The 16,704-nt window shown below is 46.6% G+C and overlaps 3 protein-coding genes across 4 annotated transcripts in view; 1 reads left to right on the plus strand and 2 right to left on the minus strand.

The window, feature by feature from the left end:
• itga11b (integrin, alpha 11b) overlaps positions 1 to 2,968 on the plus strand; it is a 35,198-nt gene extending 32,230 nt beyond the window's left edge. For both annotated transcript variants that reach the window (XM_069163488.1, XM_069163489.1), the window contains exon 31: positions 2,301 to 2,968. The gene's annotated coding sequence lies outside the window, so the exon portion shown is untranslated. The remainder of the gene's footprint in view (positions 1 to 2,300) is intronic.
• Positions 361 to 1,563, minus strand: LOC138205900 (basic proline-rich protein-like). Its single transcript, XM_069162256.1, has one exon. It carries the CDS (start codon positions 1,561 to 1,563, stop codon positions 361 to 363), a length of 1,203 nt encoding a protein of 400 aa, XP_069018357.1.
• Positions 2,969 to 8,210: 5,242 nt separating the features above from the next.
• Positions 8,211 to 11,330, minus strand: fem1b (fem-1 homolog b). The gene is made up of 2 exons (XM_069163083.1): positions 10,994 to 11,330; positions 8,211 to 9,937 (listed from the first exon to the last, which is right to left on the minus strand). The coding sequence occupies exons 1-2, from the start codon at positions 11,239 to 11,241 to the stop codon at positions 8,302 to 8,304; spliced, it is 1,884 nt and encodes a 627-aa protein (XP_069019184.1). The 5' UTR covers positions 11,242 to 11,330; the 3' UTR covers positions 8,211 to 8,301.
• Between the last annotated feature and the right edge of the window lie 5,374 nt (positions 11,331 to 16,704).

Here is a 16,704-nt window from a genome sequence, read left to right on the forward strand (position 1 = left end):
CGGTGACGGTCGTCTCCAGCCGGACCTCGTGAATAAAACACTGATGAGGAAACCTTTTGATGTTGGAACAAATTAGTCTCCGAGGCTGAACTCAGTCAGTCCTGCAGAAAACTAACTTCTCATCAGCACCAGCCACGATCCTTCAAAGTCCTTCTAATACTCCGGTCTAAAAGTTGAGTTAAAGTTTATTATCACGTCTCCACTAATCTCCAAACTCATCTGATCACACGAATCACTTATTTGATTTGTTAGAGTTAAACATTTAAAGACCAAAGCAGTGAAAGATGAAGTTTTCCATCCCAGCTCGCTTCAAAACTTTTGTAATTTCTTTTTAACACATCTAATGTTACGTTTGGAAGATTAGATGTCCAGTCGCAGAGTGGAGCCGTCAGGGTGAGCAGCAGGAGGCTCAGGAGGAGGCCCGGGAGGAGGTTGAGGAGGAGGCTCGGGAGGAGGAGGCTCGGGAGGAGGTTGAGGAGGAGGATCGGGAGGAAGTTGAGGAGGAGGCTCGGGAGGATGAGGCTCGGGAGGAGGTTGAGGAGGAGGCTCGGGAGGAGGAGGCTCGGGAGGAGGTTCGGGAGGAGGATCGGGAGGAGGTTGAGGATGAGGCTCGGGAGGAGGTTGAGGATGAGGCTCGGGAGGAGGTTGAGGAGGAGGCTCGGGAGGAGGTTCGGGAGGAGGATCGGGAGGAGGTTCGGGAGGAGGCTCGGGAGGAGGTTGAGGAGGAGGCTCGGGAGGAGGTTCGGGAGGAGGCTCGGGAGGAGGTTGAGGAGGAGGCTCGGGAGGAGGTTGAGGAGGAGGCTCGGGAGGAGGATTGGGAGGAGGCTCGGGAGGAGGTTGAGGAGGAGGATTGGGAGGAGGTTGAGGAGGAGGCTCGGGAGGAGGTTGAGGAGGAGGCTCGGGAGGAGGTTCGGGAGGAGGCTCGGGAGGAGGTTCGGGAGGAGGATCGGGAGGAGGTTGAGGATGAGGCTCGGAAGGAGGTTGAGGATGAGGCTCGGGAGGAGGAGGCTCGGGAGGAGGTTCGGGAGGAGGTTGAGGAGGAGGCTCGGGAGGAGGTTGAGGAGGAGGCTCGGGAGGAGGTTGAGGAGGAGGCCCAGGAGGAGGTTTAGGAGGAGGCTCAGGAGGAGGTTGAGGAGGAGGCACGGGAGGAGGTTGAGGATGAGGCTCGGGAGGAGGATTGGGAGGAGGCTCGGGAGGAGGTTGAGGAGGAGGCTCGGGAGGAGGTTCGGGAGGAGGCTCGGGAGGAGGCCCAGGAGGAGGTTTAGGAGGAGGCTCGGGAGGAGGTTGAGGAGGAGGCTCAGGAGGAGGTTGAGGAGGAGGCTCAGGAGGAGGTTGAGGAGGAGGGTCGGGAGGAGGCTCAGGAGGAGGTTCAGGAGGAGGCTCAGGAGGAGGCTCAGGAGGAGGTTGAGGATGAGGCCCGGGAGGAGGTTTGAGAGGAGGCTCGGGAGGAGGCTCGGAAGGAGGTTCGGGAGGAGGCTCAGGAGGAGGTTGAGGAGGAGGCTCGGGAGGAGGTTCAGGAGGAGGCCCGGGAGGAGGCCCGGGAGGAGGTTGAGGAGGAGGCATCAGACTCTCAGGAGCCCGACAGCAGGCTGGATAATTCAGCACCGAGTCAAACAGAGTTGGGAACAGAGTAAAAACTAAGCGGCCGATCGGCGTCACCACAGAAGGAGACGCTGCAGGTCCGGGGTACTTAAGCAGGAGGAGGTTTGATGGGCTGATTGAGTCCAGGTGTGTGACAGGTGATCAACGGCAGCTGGATTGAGTGACAGACAGACAGACAGGATACACAAGGAGAAAGAGGGGAAGGGAAGCGAAAAGGATGAAGGAAGTAGGTGGGGAGGTGATGTCATGACAGGCTGGTGTAAACACCAATAAACAACCAATACAATCAAAGATTTACAGCTCACACTTTCACCGTCTTTAGAAAGCAGTCGATAAAACACGGTGGTCTCAGCTGAGACCTGTTTTTCAACTCCCATGTCCCGAAGCGACCGAGTATGGCATTTGGCCGACCGGTGGTGTAACATCGTTCATTCGTGCCCTCGGTAGGTTTCTCCGGGGCAACGGCCAAAAATAAGATTCAGTCTGTAAAATGAAACAGACTTTTATTTTGAAGGTCCCATATCGTCTAAATTCAGATTCCCATGTCTTTTTTTTGTATTAGTGTTAAGTGTGGGTGCAGTATAAACAGAACAATGCACACAACCACGCTTCAGCAACTATGCCTGTAAACGAGTCATTTGGACTTCTGTAAGTTTGTGATGTCACAAACTGACACTCGTCTCATATGTCGCCCTCAGCACGGTCCAACCTTTAATGTGGAAGAAAACACAGAGCGGTGGATCGTGGTGGAGCTAGCCCGTGAGAACCGGTGGTTGGCCTGGGCGTGAGCGAGTCGGCCAATCAGAAGAGGAGGTACTTCATATCAATGCACCTTCAAGACTAAACAGCCGGTTGTTTGAGGAGCTCCAGAAACAAGCTGAAGAGAGGAGGAGGTGTAAAACTATACCGAGGTGCTTTTCGGTACTTTAAACCAGAAAAATATCTTCTCATGATCGAAAGTCTGTAAATAAAACACCAGGAAAGTGTAAAATATGGGACCTTTAAGATCCAGAGGATTTTGTTTAAACTGCTACACTGTGTTGGGATAGAAATTATTTTAATTAAGAAAAACATGAGATGACAATAAACTACCTAATCTGGCTGATTTATTTTTATTGTTTCCTTTTTTATACTAATGGAAATTGTAAATGCATTTTTATATAGACATTTTAAGTTGTTATTAAATGTATAGCTGATGCACTTTTGTTATATAAAGTCAAACTTGTACTTTTGGATATACACTTGTATGATTAATGAGGAATGTGGCATTATTGTTGGATATGAAGTTGTTGTCTATAAAACTTTGCACTGTCGTTGTTGATGTACACAATGTGTTCTGGTCATTTTGTGTTGATAATGGAATAAAGCTGAGAAATTTAAAGGATGTGTGTTGTGCTTTATAACATGCCGTCACCATCTTGCTAGTTCGGAGCGGTTTGGAGCAGGAAGTGACCATATTTGGACGAGCTGGGGGAGGAGCCAGCGGTGGATCTGACCGATCTGATCGGAAACCTGACGATACTACGTCCCGCCCACCGATAGCTGTAACCTGACTGCACCACAGGCCTGTCAATCAAACAGACACGCCCCCAAAAACAGGTCTTCTTGAATCTTCTTTTCTAATGAATGAGGGATTATTTTCAGATGGACCTCCAGAAAACTAATAAGAAGGAGTGACTTTAGCTAACAACACCGAGATAACTGATGGACACATTTTATTCACTTTGGATTTGATGAGAGAAGTTGAATGGGAGTCTATGGAGCCGGAGGCTTTTTGGAGCCGACCTCTAGTGGCACTCGCTGGTATTGCAGCTGAAGACACTTCTGGATCAGAACCATTTTACAGACCTGAAGCTACAAACTCTTTAATATTCAGTCTGTGATTAGAACTCAAACTGTCACTACTTTAATAAATATTGTTTCTCACTTCCTCTGTTGAACTGTTGCTGCTCTCACTCACTGTCAGGATGTGTTTTGTTGACTTCGGTTGAGCCTTTAAAACCTGCGTCCTCAGCCCACTTCTGTAATCCCACTTCACTCTGAACTCCAACACTTTAATCACAGTCGCAGGCCTGATTACCAACGATGAGCAGAAGGTCTCCAGGTACTGTCGGCATGCTGCGAATACCAAAACAGACATTATTGACTTTATAGGAACAAAAAAACACACCTCACTGTGTGACACTACCACACAGGGTTCATTATCACATGAAGGTCGGTTTGTGTCTTTATTATGCAACTAACAGTTTTCAGAGCAAACGTCTCACACTGCAATCAAAAGTCAAGTTTGGAAATAAAAACAAACATGAACAGAATAAAATGATTTGGTTTTCAAACTTTTACAGTTTTGTTAGTTTTGGTTGCAGAATTCAGAAATGTGCTGATGAGTTTTTGATTGCAACCCACCAATAGAAACTCCTGTCTCATCCATCAGTCCAGCCGTCATCCAACTCAACTCGCAAACAAACCTTTTTCTTTTCCGATCAAAGGTTTGAGACATGGAAACAGAAAGATTTGATTTGCAATCAAAACTTCTCACAGCAGAAAAAATACGAGCAAATTTGTTTGCAATCCAAATAATGTTATTCCCAGTTCGTATATTTTGACTTTTGACAAGCTGCGGACTCGTGGTGGATGTCCCACTGAGGCGAAGACCCTTTACAAGCTGGAATGCAAAATGAAATAGCAAATGAAATGATTTTGACTGGTTCATTTTTGATTTCAGTGCCAGAAATTTCCTCTCAAAACTATTCTTTTCTTGCATAATAAAAATACAAATCTTTGCTTTATAAAGGTTATACATGTGAAACAGTCTGTCTGACATTCGTCCTTTTAAAATTGTAATTGTATCTCCACTGGTGATCAGAAGAAGCATGTGGGACTTTTTACTTCATAGAGCGATCTGATTACAGCTAAAGGTTTATTTATATCAGGTATTATGGAGCTCGAGAGGATCTGTTTTCACCCGGCATCATCAATCCTGCCGTGATTGAATCACAAACAGCCATGTTTACGCCGTCGACTCCCATCTGGCACTTCATATCTCCACAGCGTCCTGAGCGAGGACTTGAGATCGGATCAGATCAGATCAACCCCCCCTGCACACACACACACACACACACACACACACACACTCTCACTCTGTATGCAAATGACCACGTCAGGCTACTTCACCAGTTGAACCTCAGCGATCCAGTCGGATGAATTCATCGTTCCAGCATCTCTGCAGCTGCTGTGGATAAAAGGGGCGGGGCTTCCCACAGCTGTGTGTCTGAAATGACACTAAATAAACTAAACCCAGCAGAGCCTTTGTTGAAACAAGTTTCATGTAGCAGGTTGAGTTTTCAGTGACATGTTTCTGCTTTCTGGAAGTTGTTGGCAGATGCTGTTTCTGATTGATTTTCAAGCAGGTTCTGGGGTCATAGACAGATTTACATTTACTTCTGATGGACAGAATGTAAGTGAGAAAGTGTGAACTATTTTCTGAGGATGTACTTTTCCCAAAAAAGTATGCAGCTCTCATCTCTGCATTTATACTTGAAGGTTGTAAAGACAAATTGCAGAAGTCAAACTGTGAGGGTTTAAAAGTGCCTTTCATCTCCTCCACGTGGTTAAAAACCCTCAACAGGTCCGTTCTCCTCCTTTTTCTGCTTGGTTCTGTAGATTTATGAACTGAACTCATAAACCAACAAGATGGTGTTCCTCTAAAGTCCTACAAGTTGAAATGATTTAGTCATAAAATGTGTTGAAGTCGGTCGGTCGGTCGGTCTCGGTTCTCCGGTGGACCAGCGTGAGACCCCGTTCAGGACCAAGCAGGAGTAGACAACAGAGGGACGGATCACACGTTACCTGAAAACACCTGCGAGAGTGAATCCTGCTGCTGTTTGAGACTCTTTGAATATTCACAGCTGGAGAAAAAAATCAATAACAGAACACGACCCATAAATAAAACCCAAGGCTTTTAATTTGACAGAATTTATTCTGCAGGAAGTTCACAACAGATGACTTCTTCTTTTTTGGAGAATCTTTGGCTTCATTTCAGCCACAGAAACCTGGTTTACAACTCCAAGCTCCCTGTCAGAACATCAACACTCCTGCAGGAGGACATAAAAACTGATCCACTGAAAAATAAAATGAACACTCACATGGCACAGCCAACGGCAGCTGGAAGCCTGAAATCATCCCGTATCACCCCAACATGGTTAATAAAATCAATGGACTGCTAGAATCTGGAGAGACGCTCATTATGGCAAAGTTATCATCAAACCCTGAATACAAATCATTTTCATTTGCACTTTCCATCACCTGATTGGGAGATAATGCATCAACTGTCAGGGCAGAAGGAGCCTCTGAAGAAAACTGAGGCGACACGTTGACCAAACAGCTGCAGAGTTACAGAAGAAATTTAAATTTGTGTTTCCCAGAGTCCTGCTGTCACTCAAACACTTCCTGCTCTTTGCTTATTGATCTGTTTATTTCCCAGACAAAAGGATGCAGTCAGGCTTTGCAACCCTCTGATGTCCTGCAGCTTTAAAAAGAAAAAGAAAAAATACAAACAAGAAATAAATAATAATCCGTTCTCTGTGGATGCAGTGAAACAGACTGCATGTGATTTACAGGTTTCCTCTGAGGATCAGACGACTCAACCGTGAATATCGTCAACAAGTTTCAGCAACGCAGTGAAAGCTCATGTTTTAGTTTCTCTGTTGTATAATTTGTTTTAATCGAAGGACATCAATAGAAACGGAGGAAAAGACCCGTCAGTGTTCCTTCTCTTTAAATGTCTGGTTTTTTCTGAACAACAGTCACAAAAAAAAAACATGGAAGGTATCAAAAATAAAAAGAAACACAGCAGATGAGGAGCCAACTGTTGACAAGACAGAGCACTCGTTCCAATCTGCAGAACTTTACCCATCAGCCATCTGGATAACAGATGGTTTCCTGCTTCGCTCCCTTTAACCTTTAAAATAAAAAAACAAAAAAGTCAAACCGGGCTGTGGGAAACTGACAAATATTTGTTGTATTTGTGACTCAAATAATTAAAGGACGAGTTTCACATTCAGTAAAATCCTCTTCTCTAATATAATCACAGTAACTAGAAAGCTGGTTAGTTTAGCAGTATTTAATTTGATGATTTAACTTTCCATCATTTTCTGGTTCTGTGTTTCTGATGGTGAATCCATCATGTTTGTGTTACGACTGTTGATTGGAACAAACGGGACATTTGAAGAGGTGATTTTGGGCTGTAGGATACCATAACAGGCGTTTTTCACCGTTTCCTGACAGAAAAATAATAAACGCACTCATCAATAAGAAGAGAAAAAAGAAATCCTTGGATGTGGGCCGGGATGAAAAGGTCTGCACGGATCATTCATCTGAGCCATGAAACACCTCGATAGAAGCGACGGGCAGTTTTAAAGGGTCGAGAGGACAGAAAGACCCGATCTGAAATCTGATCCGGATGAACACGCAGAACACCAACACATTATTACGGAGTGACGTCCAGAAAAGCAACGATTCATCTTCGAAGAACTCATTTCTAAAGCTGTTTTTCTAAAGCTGAGACGACATTCAGAGTTTCAAAATAAAACACTCGGGTCTGAGCTGCTACACAGAAACAATCCCAACCGTAATCCTACCGAGTCCTTCTGAAGAAACCTCGTCCGTGTTTTTATCATTACAAAAACTTGAACAGCTTCCATCATGTTCGACAACAAACTGAGAGAATCGCTGTCGCGGGAAAACTGCACGTCTGAAACATGGACTTTTCTTGAGATAATAGAAGAAGAAGAAGAAGAAGAAGAAGAAGAAGAAGAAGAAGATGCGTCGTAGGTTTCTGCTTTGTGACGATGAAGGTTTAATGGAAAAATACGATATCAGAAAATGCATCAATATGTTGGTGCTCTGCAGACTCCTCCTGAAACACATGTTCATAGATACTAATTCAAAAAGGTTGAAATACTTTAGTCTTAAATATCACTGCAAAGACCCAGACAAAACAAAAAGAAAGAATAAAGACGGAGGCAGCTGCATAGTTTTGGCCATAAAGTGTCACAAAAGATATTCACCTCTAACTCTCATCAGATAAAATGATTTAAAATATTATGAACCAGAAACTTGACTGTTCGTGTGAATCCATGACCTCATTCTGTCCTCCGCGTTTCTTCTCTTGGCAGTCCAGTAAAAATAACTTCAGTAAAAACTCTTTTTCATTGTAAAAAATAATCATGTGAGTGATTCGCATGGAAAGCAGGTGAGTTTGGTTTTCTGTTGGCTCGTCCTCAGGCACTCATTGTTCCTCCTCCTCCTCCTCCTCCTCTTCCTCCTCATCTCAGACAGCAGAATCATAGTAACATGGCGATAAGGCAAAACAGGAAGCAGCACGGTCTCCTCTGTCTGCTCTCGCGCCTCCGAGCGGCAGCATCGTCTGTCTGTCCAGAGACACGGACGGACCGGCTGCCCTCCGTCACTGCTGTTACTCTGCAGTTAAAACTTAAAATGGAAAGGAACACTTTTTTTTTTTCTTTTAATGAAAACGCTAAGAAAACCTTTGACCGTCGTCCCTCAGCACCATTTTGGATAAGTTAGAAAATTCTAGGAAACTCTTTAAAAAGCGCGAGGCGTGTGTCCCGGGCCGGCGTGTGTCCCGGGCCGGCGTGTGTCCCGGGCCGGCGTCGACCGGCAGCTCGCCGCTGTGCTTCAGTGGAACTCCACGAACTCCTCCAGCGTTTTGGGGATCTGGTTGCGGTAGGTGATCTGGTGCTGCCGGACGGCGCGCGCCGCCAGGCACTTGAGGCTCATCTTCATCTGCGTCTTCAGCAGGATCTCCGACACGCCCGTGGTGCTCTTGTCCAGCGGCGTCTTCTTCTGCTTGTTGGTCATGTCCGTGTGGGCGCCGGCCTCCACCAGGTTGATGATGATGGCGTGCAGCGTGAGGAAGTCGCTGATGGGCCGGTTGTACTGGACGATGACGTGCAGCGGCGTGTTGCCCTCGTGGTCCACCGCGTTGACCTGCGCGCCGCAGTCCAGCAGCAGCTTGGTGACCTGCGCGTTGGGGAAGCTGCAGACGTCGTTGGTGTGGAAGTCGTCCACCGGCGTGGTGGAGCTGATGGCCAGGTGGAGCAGCGACGAGCCCTCGCGCGAGCGCGGGTCCAGCTGGATGAGGTCGTAGATGTGCTTGTTGATGGCGGCGCGCTGGCCGTCGCTGCAGCTGGTCTTGGTGGAGATGCAGGCCAGGTAGAGGAAGGTGAACACGTTGGACTCGTAGTTGTCCAACGCCTGGGGCAGCTCCGACTCGGCCGCCGCGTCCACTCGCGTCATGCTGCGCTGGATCTCCAGAACGCTGGAGCTCAGCACCTGCTCGACGGCGTAGGCCGACACGCTCTCCTTCAGGTGCACCATCTGGGAGAACACCTGGGCGAAGCGCAGCAGGTCCTTGTGCGTGTTCCTCTTTCCTTTCTGCCGCAGGTGGAGCGCGTGAAGCCACAGCTTGATGCACTGCTCGAACTCCATGTTGTCGGCGTAGACGGCGCCGCGGTAGATGATGGGATGCGACACGTCGATGTTGTCCGAGCCGAGGACCCGCTCCCGGATCATCAGCCCCTCCATGTGCAGGGCGTCCCGGTCCACGCGGATCACCTCCAGCTCTTGCGGCGTCCGACACTCGCCGCGCCTCCCGTAGGCCTCGATGGGCGGCGGCAGCTCCTTGACGATGACGTCGTCGGGGTCGCTGTACCGCTCCGCCATGGCCATGTTCAGGTAGTGGTAGGTCCTCTGGATGTCGTAGTTCTCCCTGTCGTTGGCGAACGAGGCCCCGAGCAGCTCGAGGGCCTCGATGCGTCGGCGAGGGTCGCAGTCGGCGTGCGCCAGCAGCAGCTCCACCACGTCGGCCTTGCAGCTCTCCGCCGCCACCTTCAGAGGCGTCATGCCGTGTCCGTTCACCACCATGGCGGCTTTGCAGCGCATCAGTTCCTTCACGATCTCCAGGTGACCCGCCTCGGCCGCAAAGTGCAGCGCGGTGGCCCCGCAGTGGGCCTTGGCGTTGGGCACCGCCCCTTGCTCCAACAGGAACGTCACCACGTCGGCGTGGCCCTTGTAGGCGGCGATCATCAGGCAGGTGTTGTTGAACTTGTTGGTGATGCTGATGTCGGCGTTGTGCTCCACCAGGTAGCACACGATGTCCAGGCGCCCGTCGAAGCAGGCGGCCCGCAGCGGAGTGGAGTTGGTGATGGTGGTGTGGTTGACGTTGGCGCGGTGACTCACCAGCAGGCGCACCACCTCGAAGTGTCCGGCACCGGCCGCGCACCACAGAGCCGTGGCGCCGTCGATGACGTAGCTGCGGGACAGACGGGAGACGAGACGTCGGCCGTTACGAAGGAAAACGCAACACTTCAACTTCTGATCGGGACGTTTCAATCAAAACACTTTTCTGACTGTTTTCAAGCAGAACTGCAGACTGTATTTCAGAAAGACGTTTCTAATAACTTTTGAAGTCATAAAACGGTCCGAGGAGGCGGACGGAGGTCGACCGTTGTCCCCGGTGACCGAGGACCTACGAGGACGAACTCCGCCGGCCTGACGCTCAGTTTAATTACTTTCTTTTTAGGAAGTAAATCTCCTCCCGTGAAAAAAAACAACAACCTTCAACGTATTATTTCGCCAACCGGATTACAAAATGTGGGTTAAAACTCTGCAGTCGCAGGATTGTTGCTTTTGGACTGGAACCGTTTATTTTACAACTTTTCCCAGATTCTTGTCTACAAAACAAGACGGCGGATAAAAGAGAGGAAAAATAAACAAAACAATCAGCCGCACATAACTGTCTATTCATGAAATGAAAAGTTCCTTCTGACCCCTGGAAACATGTACGAACATCTGTGTTACGTAAGAGCAGCTTCCACGAAGGCTGAAGATCCTCCGAGTCGTGTTTGATCAGAATAAACTCACAAACAGAGCAAGTCTCCAGGACGTCTGTGTGCGCGTCTCCTCCAGGCTGGACGACTGTAATTCTTTATTATCTGCGTGTACCATTAACTTTATAAAAAGACCTCCGTTAATCCAAAACGCTGCCGTGAGAGGATTGATGGGATTTTAGAAAAGCAGATTATATTTTTTTCCCACATTAGTTTGCGCTCAACTAACTCCCAGAAAAACATTTAAAACAAAAGGGAAACGAGTATAATTTAAAGTCCTTCTCCTCTCACATAAAGCCTTTAAGGTTGATGTTAAAGGTGGGACCGGAGTGTCCCAACAGGACCGGAGTGTCCCAACAGGACCGGGCCTCTCGGGGTCACGTGTGAGTCCCAGAGTTTCCAAAAGAAAGTAGACATTGAAGGAGTGTTGCGCAACTTCACCTCCAACTTAAAGGAACGGGAGTGTGACTCGGTCTTACCCGTCGAACCGAACCGTGCCGGTCTGTTCCGTGTCCACCCTGTAGTGGTCCAGGAGCAGCCGGACCACTTTGTCGTGTCCGTTCCGCGCTGCGATGATCAGGGGGGTGGACCTCTGCCCGGACAGGTGCGTCACGTAGTTGAGCAGGAACCGGGTCTCCCCCTCGGAGTGGTTGAGAAGCAGCGCGGCCAGGGTCAGGACCCGACCCTCGCTGGCCGCTTTGTACACGTAGCCGGCGAGAGACTCCATCTGAGCCCGGCAGGTGGCCCGGCAGGTGGCCCGGCAGGTGGCCCGGAGCCCCGCTTCCTTCGCAAATGACGCCCGCTGTGTCCACTCCGCCAAAGCAAGCCGCCTCCCATTAAAATATCCAAAACAAGCCCAAATGATCACATGAAAAACGTGTCTTCTCCCCCGCAGCCTCGAGAGAAATATTCCGGATCCCAGCCGGGTGGTTCTGACGGGACCCAAGCCGGCCCCGGGGCGTCCCGCTGCCGGGCTCCTCTCTCCGGGAGGCGTCAGCTGAGCCAGCTAGCCGGTTAGCTGGTCTGCTAACGTTAGCAAGCTGGCAAACAAACTGCCTCTTTTATAAATAAAAATAAAAATACAGATGTTACCTTGTTGTTCGCTCTAATAAAACCTCCCTTCATGTCCCGGCCTTTCTGTCTGGAAAGTCTACAAACCCTCAAAGATTTTCAAAAACAAACACAGGTACGATCACTACTATCACCCTTCGCCATCTACTCATTTGCCGGAAGTTGCCGTTCAACTTAAAAATGCCCCCGACTGGAACTTTCTCCAGCACATCGGGGTTCCTTCCTCTTTTCCGCGCACACACACACAGAGAGAGTCGAGTCGTATCCTGCGGACCTATCATCTGTTTTTAGGGCTAAAGACAGTCGGACCTACTTTTGGCTTTTAGTTTCTACGTTCCAAATGTGTTTCTTGAGAACGTAGTGTGGTTTGGTTTCCTGTGATGGTGCTGGAGGAGGGTGGTGTGACTAACACCACCCTCTGACACAGGGACTCTTCTTGTCTTACACCCGTTTCAGATCATGATCAAACGTGTAATAATACATTTATATGTAATAATACATTGGGGAAATTTAAGTCAACTGTTTTCAGAACTTAAATATTTTAATTAAATCCTACCGATATGCTTATGATTACAGTTAAATTAAAGTTTTTAATAAGTGAACTTAATCCAATGAAAGAGGAGAATCATAACTTTAAATTCCAGGATTTAAGTTACAGAATTTAGAGAAATAAGAACACAGAAACTTTCTGCATCAGGAGGAAGCTGGAGGCCAAACTCCAGCAGAACAACCTGAGGGAGGTGTGGACCGGTATGAAGGAGATTACTGGGTTCAAGGGGAGAGAGAGACAACCAGGGGGAACCTGGAGAGGAACAACCAGGGGGAACCTGGAGAGGAACAACCAGGGGGGACCTGGAGAGGAACAACCAGGGGGAACCTGGAGAGGAACAATCAGGGGGAACCTGGAGAGGAACAATCAGGGGGAACCTGGAGAGGAACAACCAGGGGGAACCTGGAGAGGAACAACCAGGGGGAACCTGGAGAGGGACAACCAGGGGGAACCTGGAGAGGGACAACCAGGGGGAACCTGGAGAGGAACAACCAGGGGGAACCTGGAGAGGAACAACCAGGGGGAACCTGGAGAGGAACAATGAGCTAAACTGTTTCTTCAACAGGTTTAGTTCACCACCCTCATCTGTCTCCTCCACACCTCACACCTCCCAAACACCTCTGCTGCCTCCCCCCCTCCCCCCTCTGTCTCCCCTGGTGAGCTGCATGGACACAGTGTCCTCAACTCCAAAGGGCTCTTCCACCATCGACGCCATGACCCTTCCAGTCCCTAAGAAGACCATCTGGCCTCAACGACTACCGACCGGTTGCCCTCACATCTCATGTGATGAAGGTGCTGGAGAGGCTGGTCTTGGCCCACCTCAGGCCGCTGGTGAAATCTTCTCTGGACCCTCTGCAATTTGCGTACCAGCCTCATGTGGAAGTGGACGACACCATCATCTACCTGCTGCAACGAGCTCAGTCTCACCTGGATGGAACCGGTGAATCTGTGAGAATCACTTTCTTTGATTTCTCCAGTGCATTCAACACCATCCAACCACTGCTACTGAGTGAGAAGCTGCGGGTGGTGGTGGGGTGGTGGGGGTGGACACGTCCACTGTCTCCTGAATCACTGACTACCTGACAGGCAGACCACAGTTTGTCCGTCTGGGCAGTGTGCTGTCTGATACGGTGGTCAGTGGTACTGGAGCTCCTCAGGGAACTGTTCTGTCTCCTTCCTGTTCACCTTCTACACCACTGACTTCCAGCACCGACTGGGTCAATAAAGAAGACGAAACAAGGTCTCCTGCTGGACCAGCATGAGATATATTACAGTGTTGATTAGACACACACCTGATGAGCTGCAGGTGGAGGCGGAGCCTCATTAGACCCGATGAGCTGCAGGTGGAGGCGGAGCCTCATTAGACCCGATGAGCTGCAGGTGGAGGCGGAGCCTCATTAGACCCGATGAGCTGCAGGTGGAGGCGGAGCCTCATTAGACCCGATGAGCTGCAGGTGGAGGTGGAGCCTCATTAGACCCGATGAGCTGCAGGTGGAGGTGGAGCCTCCACACACCGACCAGATGTCAGACATCCTGGTATTTTTCGCTCCTGAACTCGTCTTAGTTATTATATTGGTAAGTGTTGCTTACATCCATAAAATACTTATATTTATTCAGAAATTATTGATTGATTGGTTGATTTAACTCAAAAGGAGGAAAATGTCACAGGAATAAAAAATATTTAAGTTAGTCGATTTTTTTAGATTTTTTAATTGAAGTTTGAGTATTTGTGTTTGCAGTGCAGTTGAGAACGGTTGGTCTGAACATTTGAATCATTCGTTTACCCAGTAAGCAGAACTGATTCCTTCAGCTGCATTTATTATGATGAAAAGGAAAATAACATTGAACCTGAAAAATAAGAAGTAAGTAATTTTGAAAGTTAAAAGTTACAGGTATTTCTATAATATACTAACTCTGACATTATGAAATTAAATAGTGTTTCTTATTTTTTGCTGAAGAATAATCACGAAGTCAAACTATTTGTTTGACCTGTGAGTCAGTTTAGACCAGTTTGAACTGGATCCTTTAACATTAAAGTCACAAATATAATAACGCCTGTATATACAGCAATAAAAGAAGTTCTTTTGGTTTACAACTTAAAGATTCATCCTCCTGATGAAGTCCTGACTGACTCATTACTGAAAAATGAGGACGAACCGGATTCCCCAATGAAATCTGAATCAAGAGGCATCAGAAGAGTAGCCTGTCCTCTGCTGGACGTGACAGACGACAGGTGGGCGGAGTCATTTTCATCTTTAAGTTTGGGTTTTTAAAAAGGAGAGCAGGTGTTTATTCTGTACAAATTACATATACTTATATTTACAAACACTGATTGACCTGGTGAAGGCTTTACAAATGTTTTAAAATGTTGAACTGTAAAAGAGTCACTAGAATTTTTTTAATTTAAACAGGAAGAAAATTAGACGGGAAGTGTAGCTGTTAGCACTGTGGCCTCAGTGAAAAGGTTCTGGGTTCGATTCCTGGCCTTTCTGCGTGGAGTCTGCTTGTTCTCTGTGTGCCTGCGTGGGTTCTCTCCGGTACTCCGTCTTCCTCCCACCATCCAGAAACATGCACCTCAGGTTAACTGGTGGTTCTACAAACTAAACTACCCAGATGGTCTTTGTTTCCATCTGTCTATAAGTGTTGGCCCTGTGATGGACTGGCGACCTGTCCAGGTGAACCCTGCCTTTGCCCAAAATGAGCTGGGATAAGCTCCAGCCTCCTCCAGCCCCCCGTGACCCTGTTCAGGATAAAGCTGGTATAGATAATGGATGGAAAATTAGACACACAGGACTGGAGCTTGTGATCACAACAACTTCTCTAATCTAAAGTACAAAACCAGTCTTACTGCAACTGTTTTCTATTTTTTATTGTCCAGAAATGACTGTTAACTTAAAAAAAAAAAAAGAATTTCACTGATCATTATTTTGTCATATCTATGTGAAGGACAACTACAATAGGTTCTCAGTCAGAGCAGACAAATATAAAATGATAGTAAAAATAAAACCACTGTTGTTTTCTTGTCAGAGACAGAAAACAGAATTCAATAAGCTTTTCTTTTTTTTTTTTTTGCTGATGCTCCATTTCTATTTCAGCATCGTTGCATTTTGGAGTGTTTTTCTGAGCCGCTAATCTTGTTCACTACACACAATATGTCGAAGGCAGCCAGAGTCTCTGGTTGCATAACTGTCTGCTGCTTTACTAATATAGATGCCAGTTAAGTTGAATAAAAGATCTTTGTCCCCGTACATATTCGACTGACTCTGAACAGATGGAAGAAATTCACTTTAAGGAATGCCATCACATATCAAACTTATATGATCTGATTTATAGCCGCCAAAAATAAAGAATAAATGGTGAAATCAGGAAGTCCTTCAACATGCTGCTCTACTATTTTTCTTGTTTTCAGACAGCTATCTGCTTTACTTTCTCTGCTCCATGTTCAGTGTCACAAAACTGCAGTGACCACATTTCTCCATTTAATGAACGAACGATTAAAAGATTGAAGACGTGTGATACTAATTAAAGAAAACAGTTAGTTTGAAATATCACTGTAAACCAAACATTTGTATTTTTGCAACCTGCAATTTGAAACCTGTTTCCAAAAACAGTTGGGACGCTGTGTAAAATGTCAATAAACACAGAATGCAATGATTTGCAAATCATATCAACAAATATTTAGTTGAAAATATACTAAAGAAAAAATATTAAATGTTGACACGAAGACATTTTATTGTTTTATGAAAAATGTGTTTTTATATGTGAAGCATCACTTCTTCTTTTAACAACACTCTGTAAACATTTTGGATCTGAGAAGACCAGTTTCTGGAGTTTTGAAAGTGAAATGTTGTCCGATTCTTGCCTCATATATTCAATAATGTTACTTATCTGTTGCCAATTAGCCTAATTAATTTTGAGATGTTCCACCAGTTTTTTTGTTTTTTTTTAAGCTTTAGACAACTTTTTTAGTCTTTTGTTGCTCCTCCCAACTTTTTAAAAACGTGTTGCTGGCATCAAATTCAAAACAAACAATTATTTTTCATAAAACAATAACATTTCTCAGTTTCAACATTTGATATGTTATCTTTGGTCTAATTTCAATAAAATATGAGTTCATGTGATTTGCAAGTCATTGCATTTTGTTTTTATTAATATTTTACATTGTCCCAACTTTTTCGGAAATGGGGTTGTATTTAAAATGCTAATTTGACAGAGACATTTTAAGACATGCATGTGTGTTATGTATAACACGCTTGCACAGTCACACTGTAAGATAGTGTCGTGTGGTGCCAAAGTTCAATTTACAATCAAGTCAGGATGTTGTTTGCCTGGAGTCACAAAGCCAAGAAATATTTGTAAGTAAGATAAAATGAATATACAAATTAAATGAACAGTTTGTCTACCAAAATAATGTGAAAATCTCTTCACTTAAACTTTGTATTTGAGTTTTGTTCAATTTTTTCCTTGAAGGTTCTTTGCAAAACTCACAGGAGTCTCCCATTGGTTCGTGTTGCATTCAGGTCAAAGTTCACATTAAAGTACACTCTGTAATCCCGCCCTCCTCCCCCC

Source organism: Embiotoca jacksoni, unplaced genomic scaffold, assembly GCF_022577435.1.
Source record: "Embiotoca jacksoni isolate LCO1_2020_lvr unplaced genomic scaffold, fEmbJac1.0.p SCAF_3, whole genome shotgun sequence".
NCBI classification, from domain to species: domain Eukaryota; kingdom Metazoa; phylum Chordata; class Actinopteri; family Embiotocidae; genus Embiotoca; species Embiotoca jacksoni.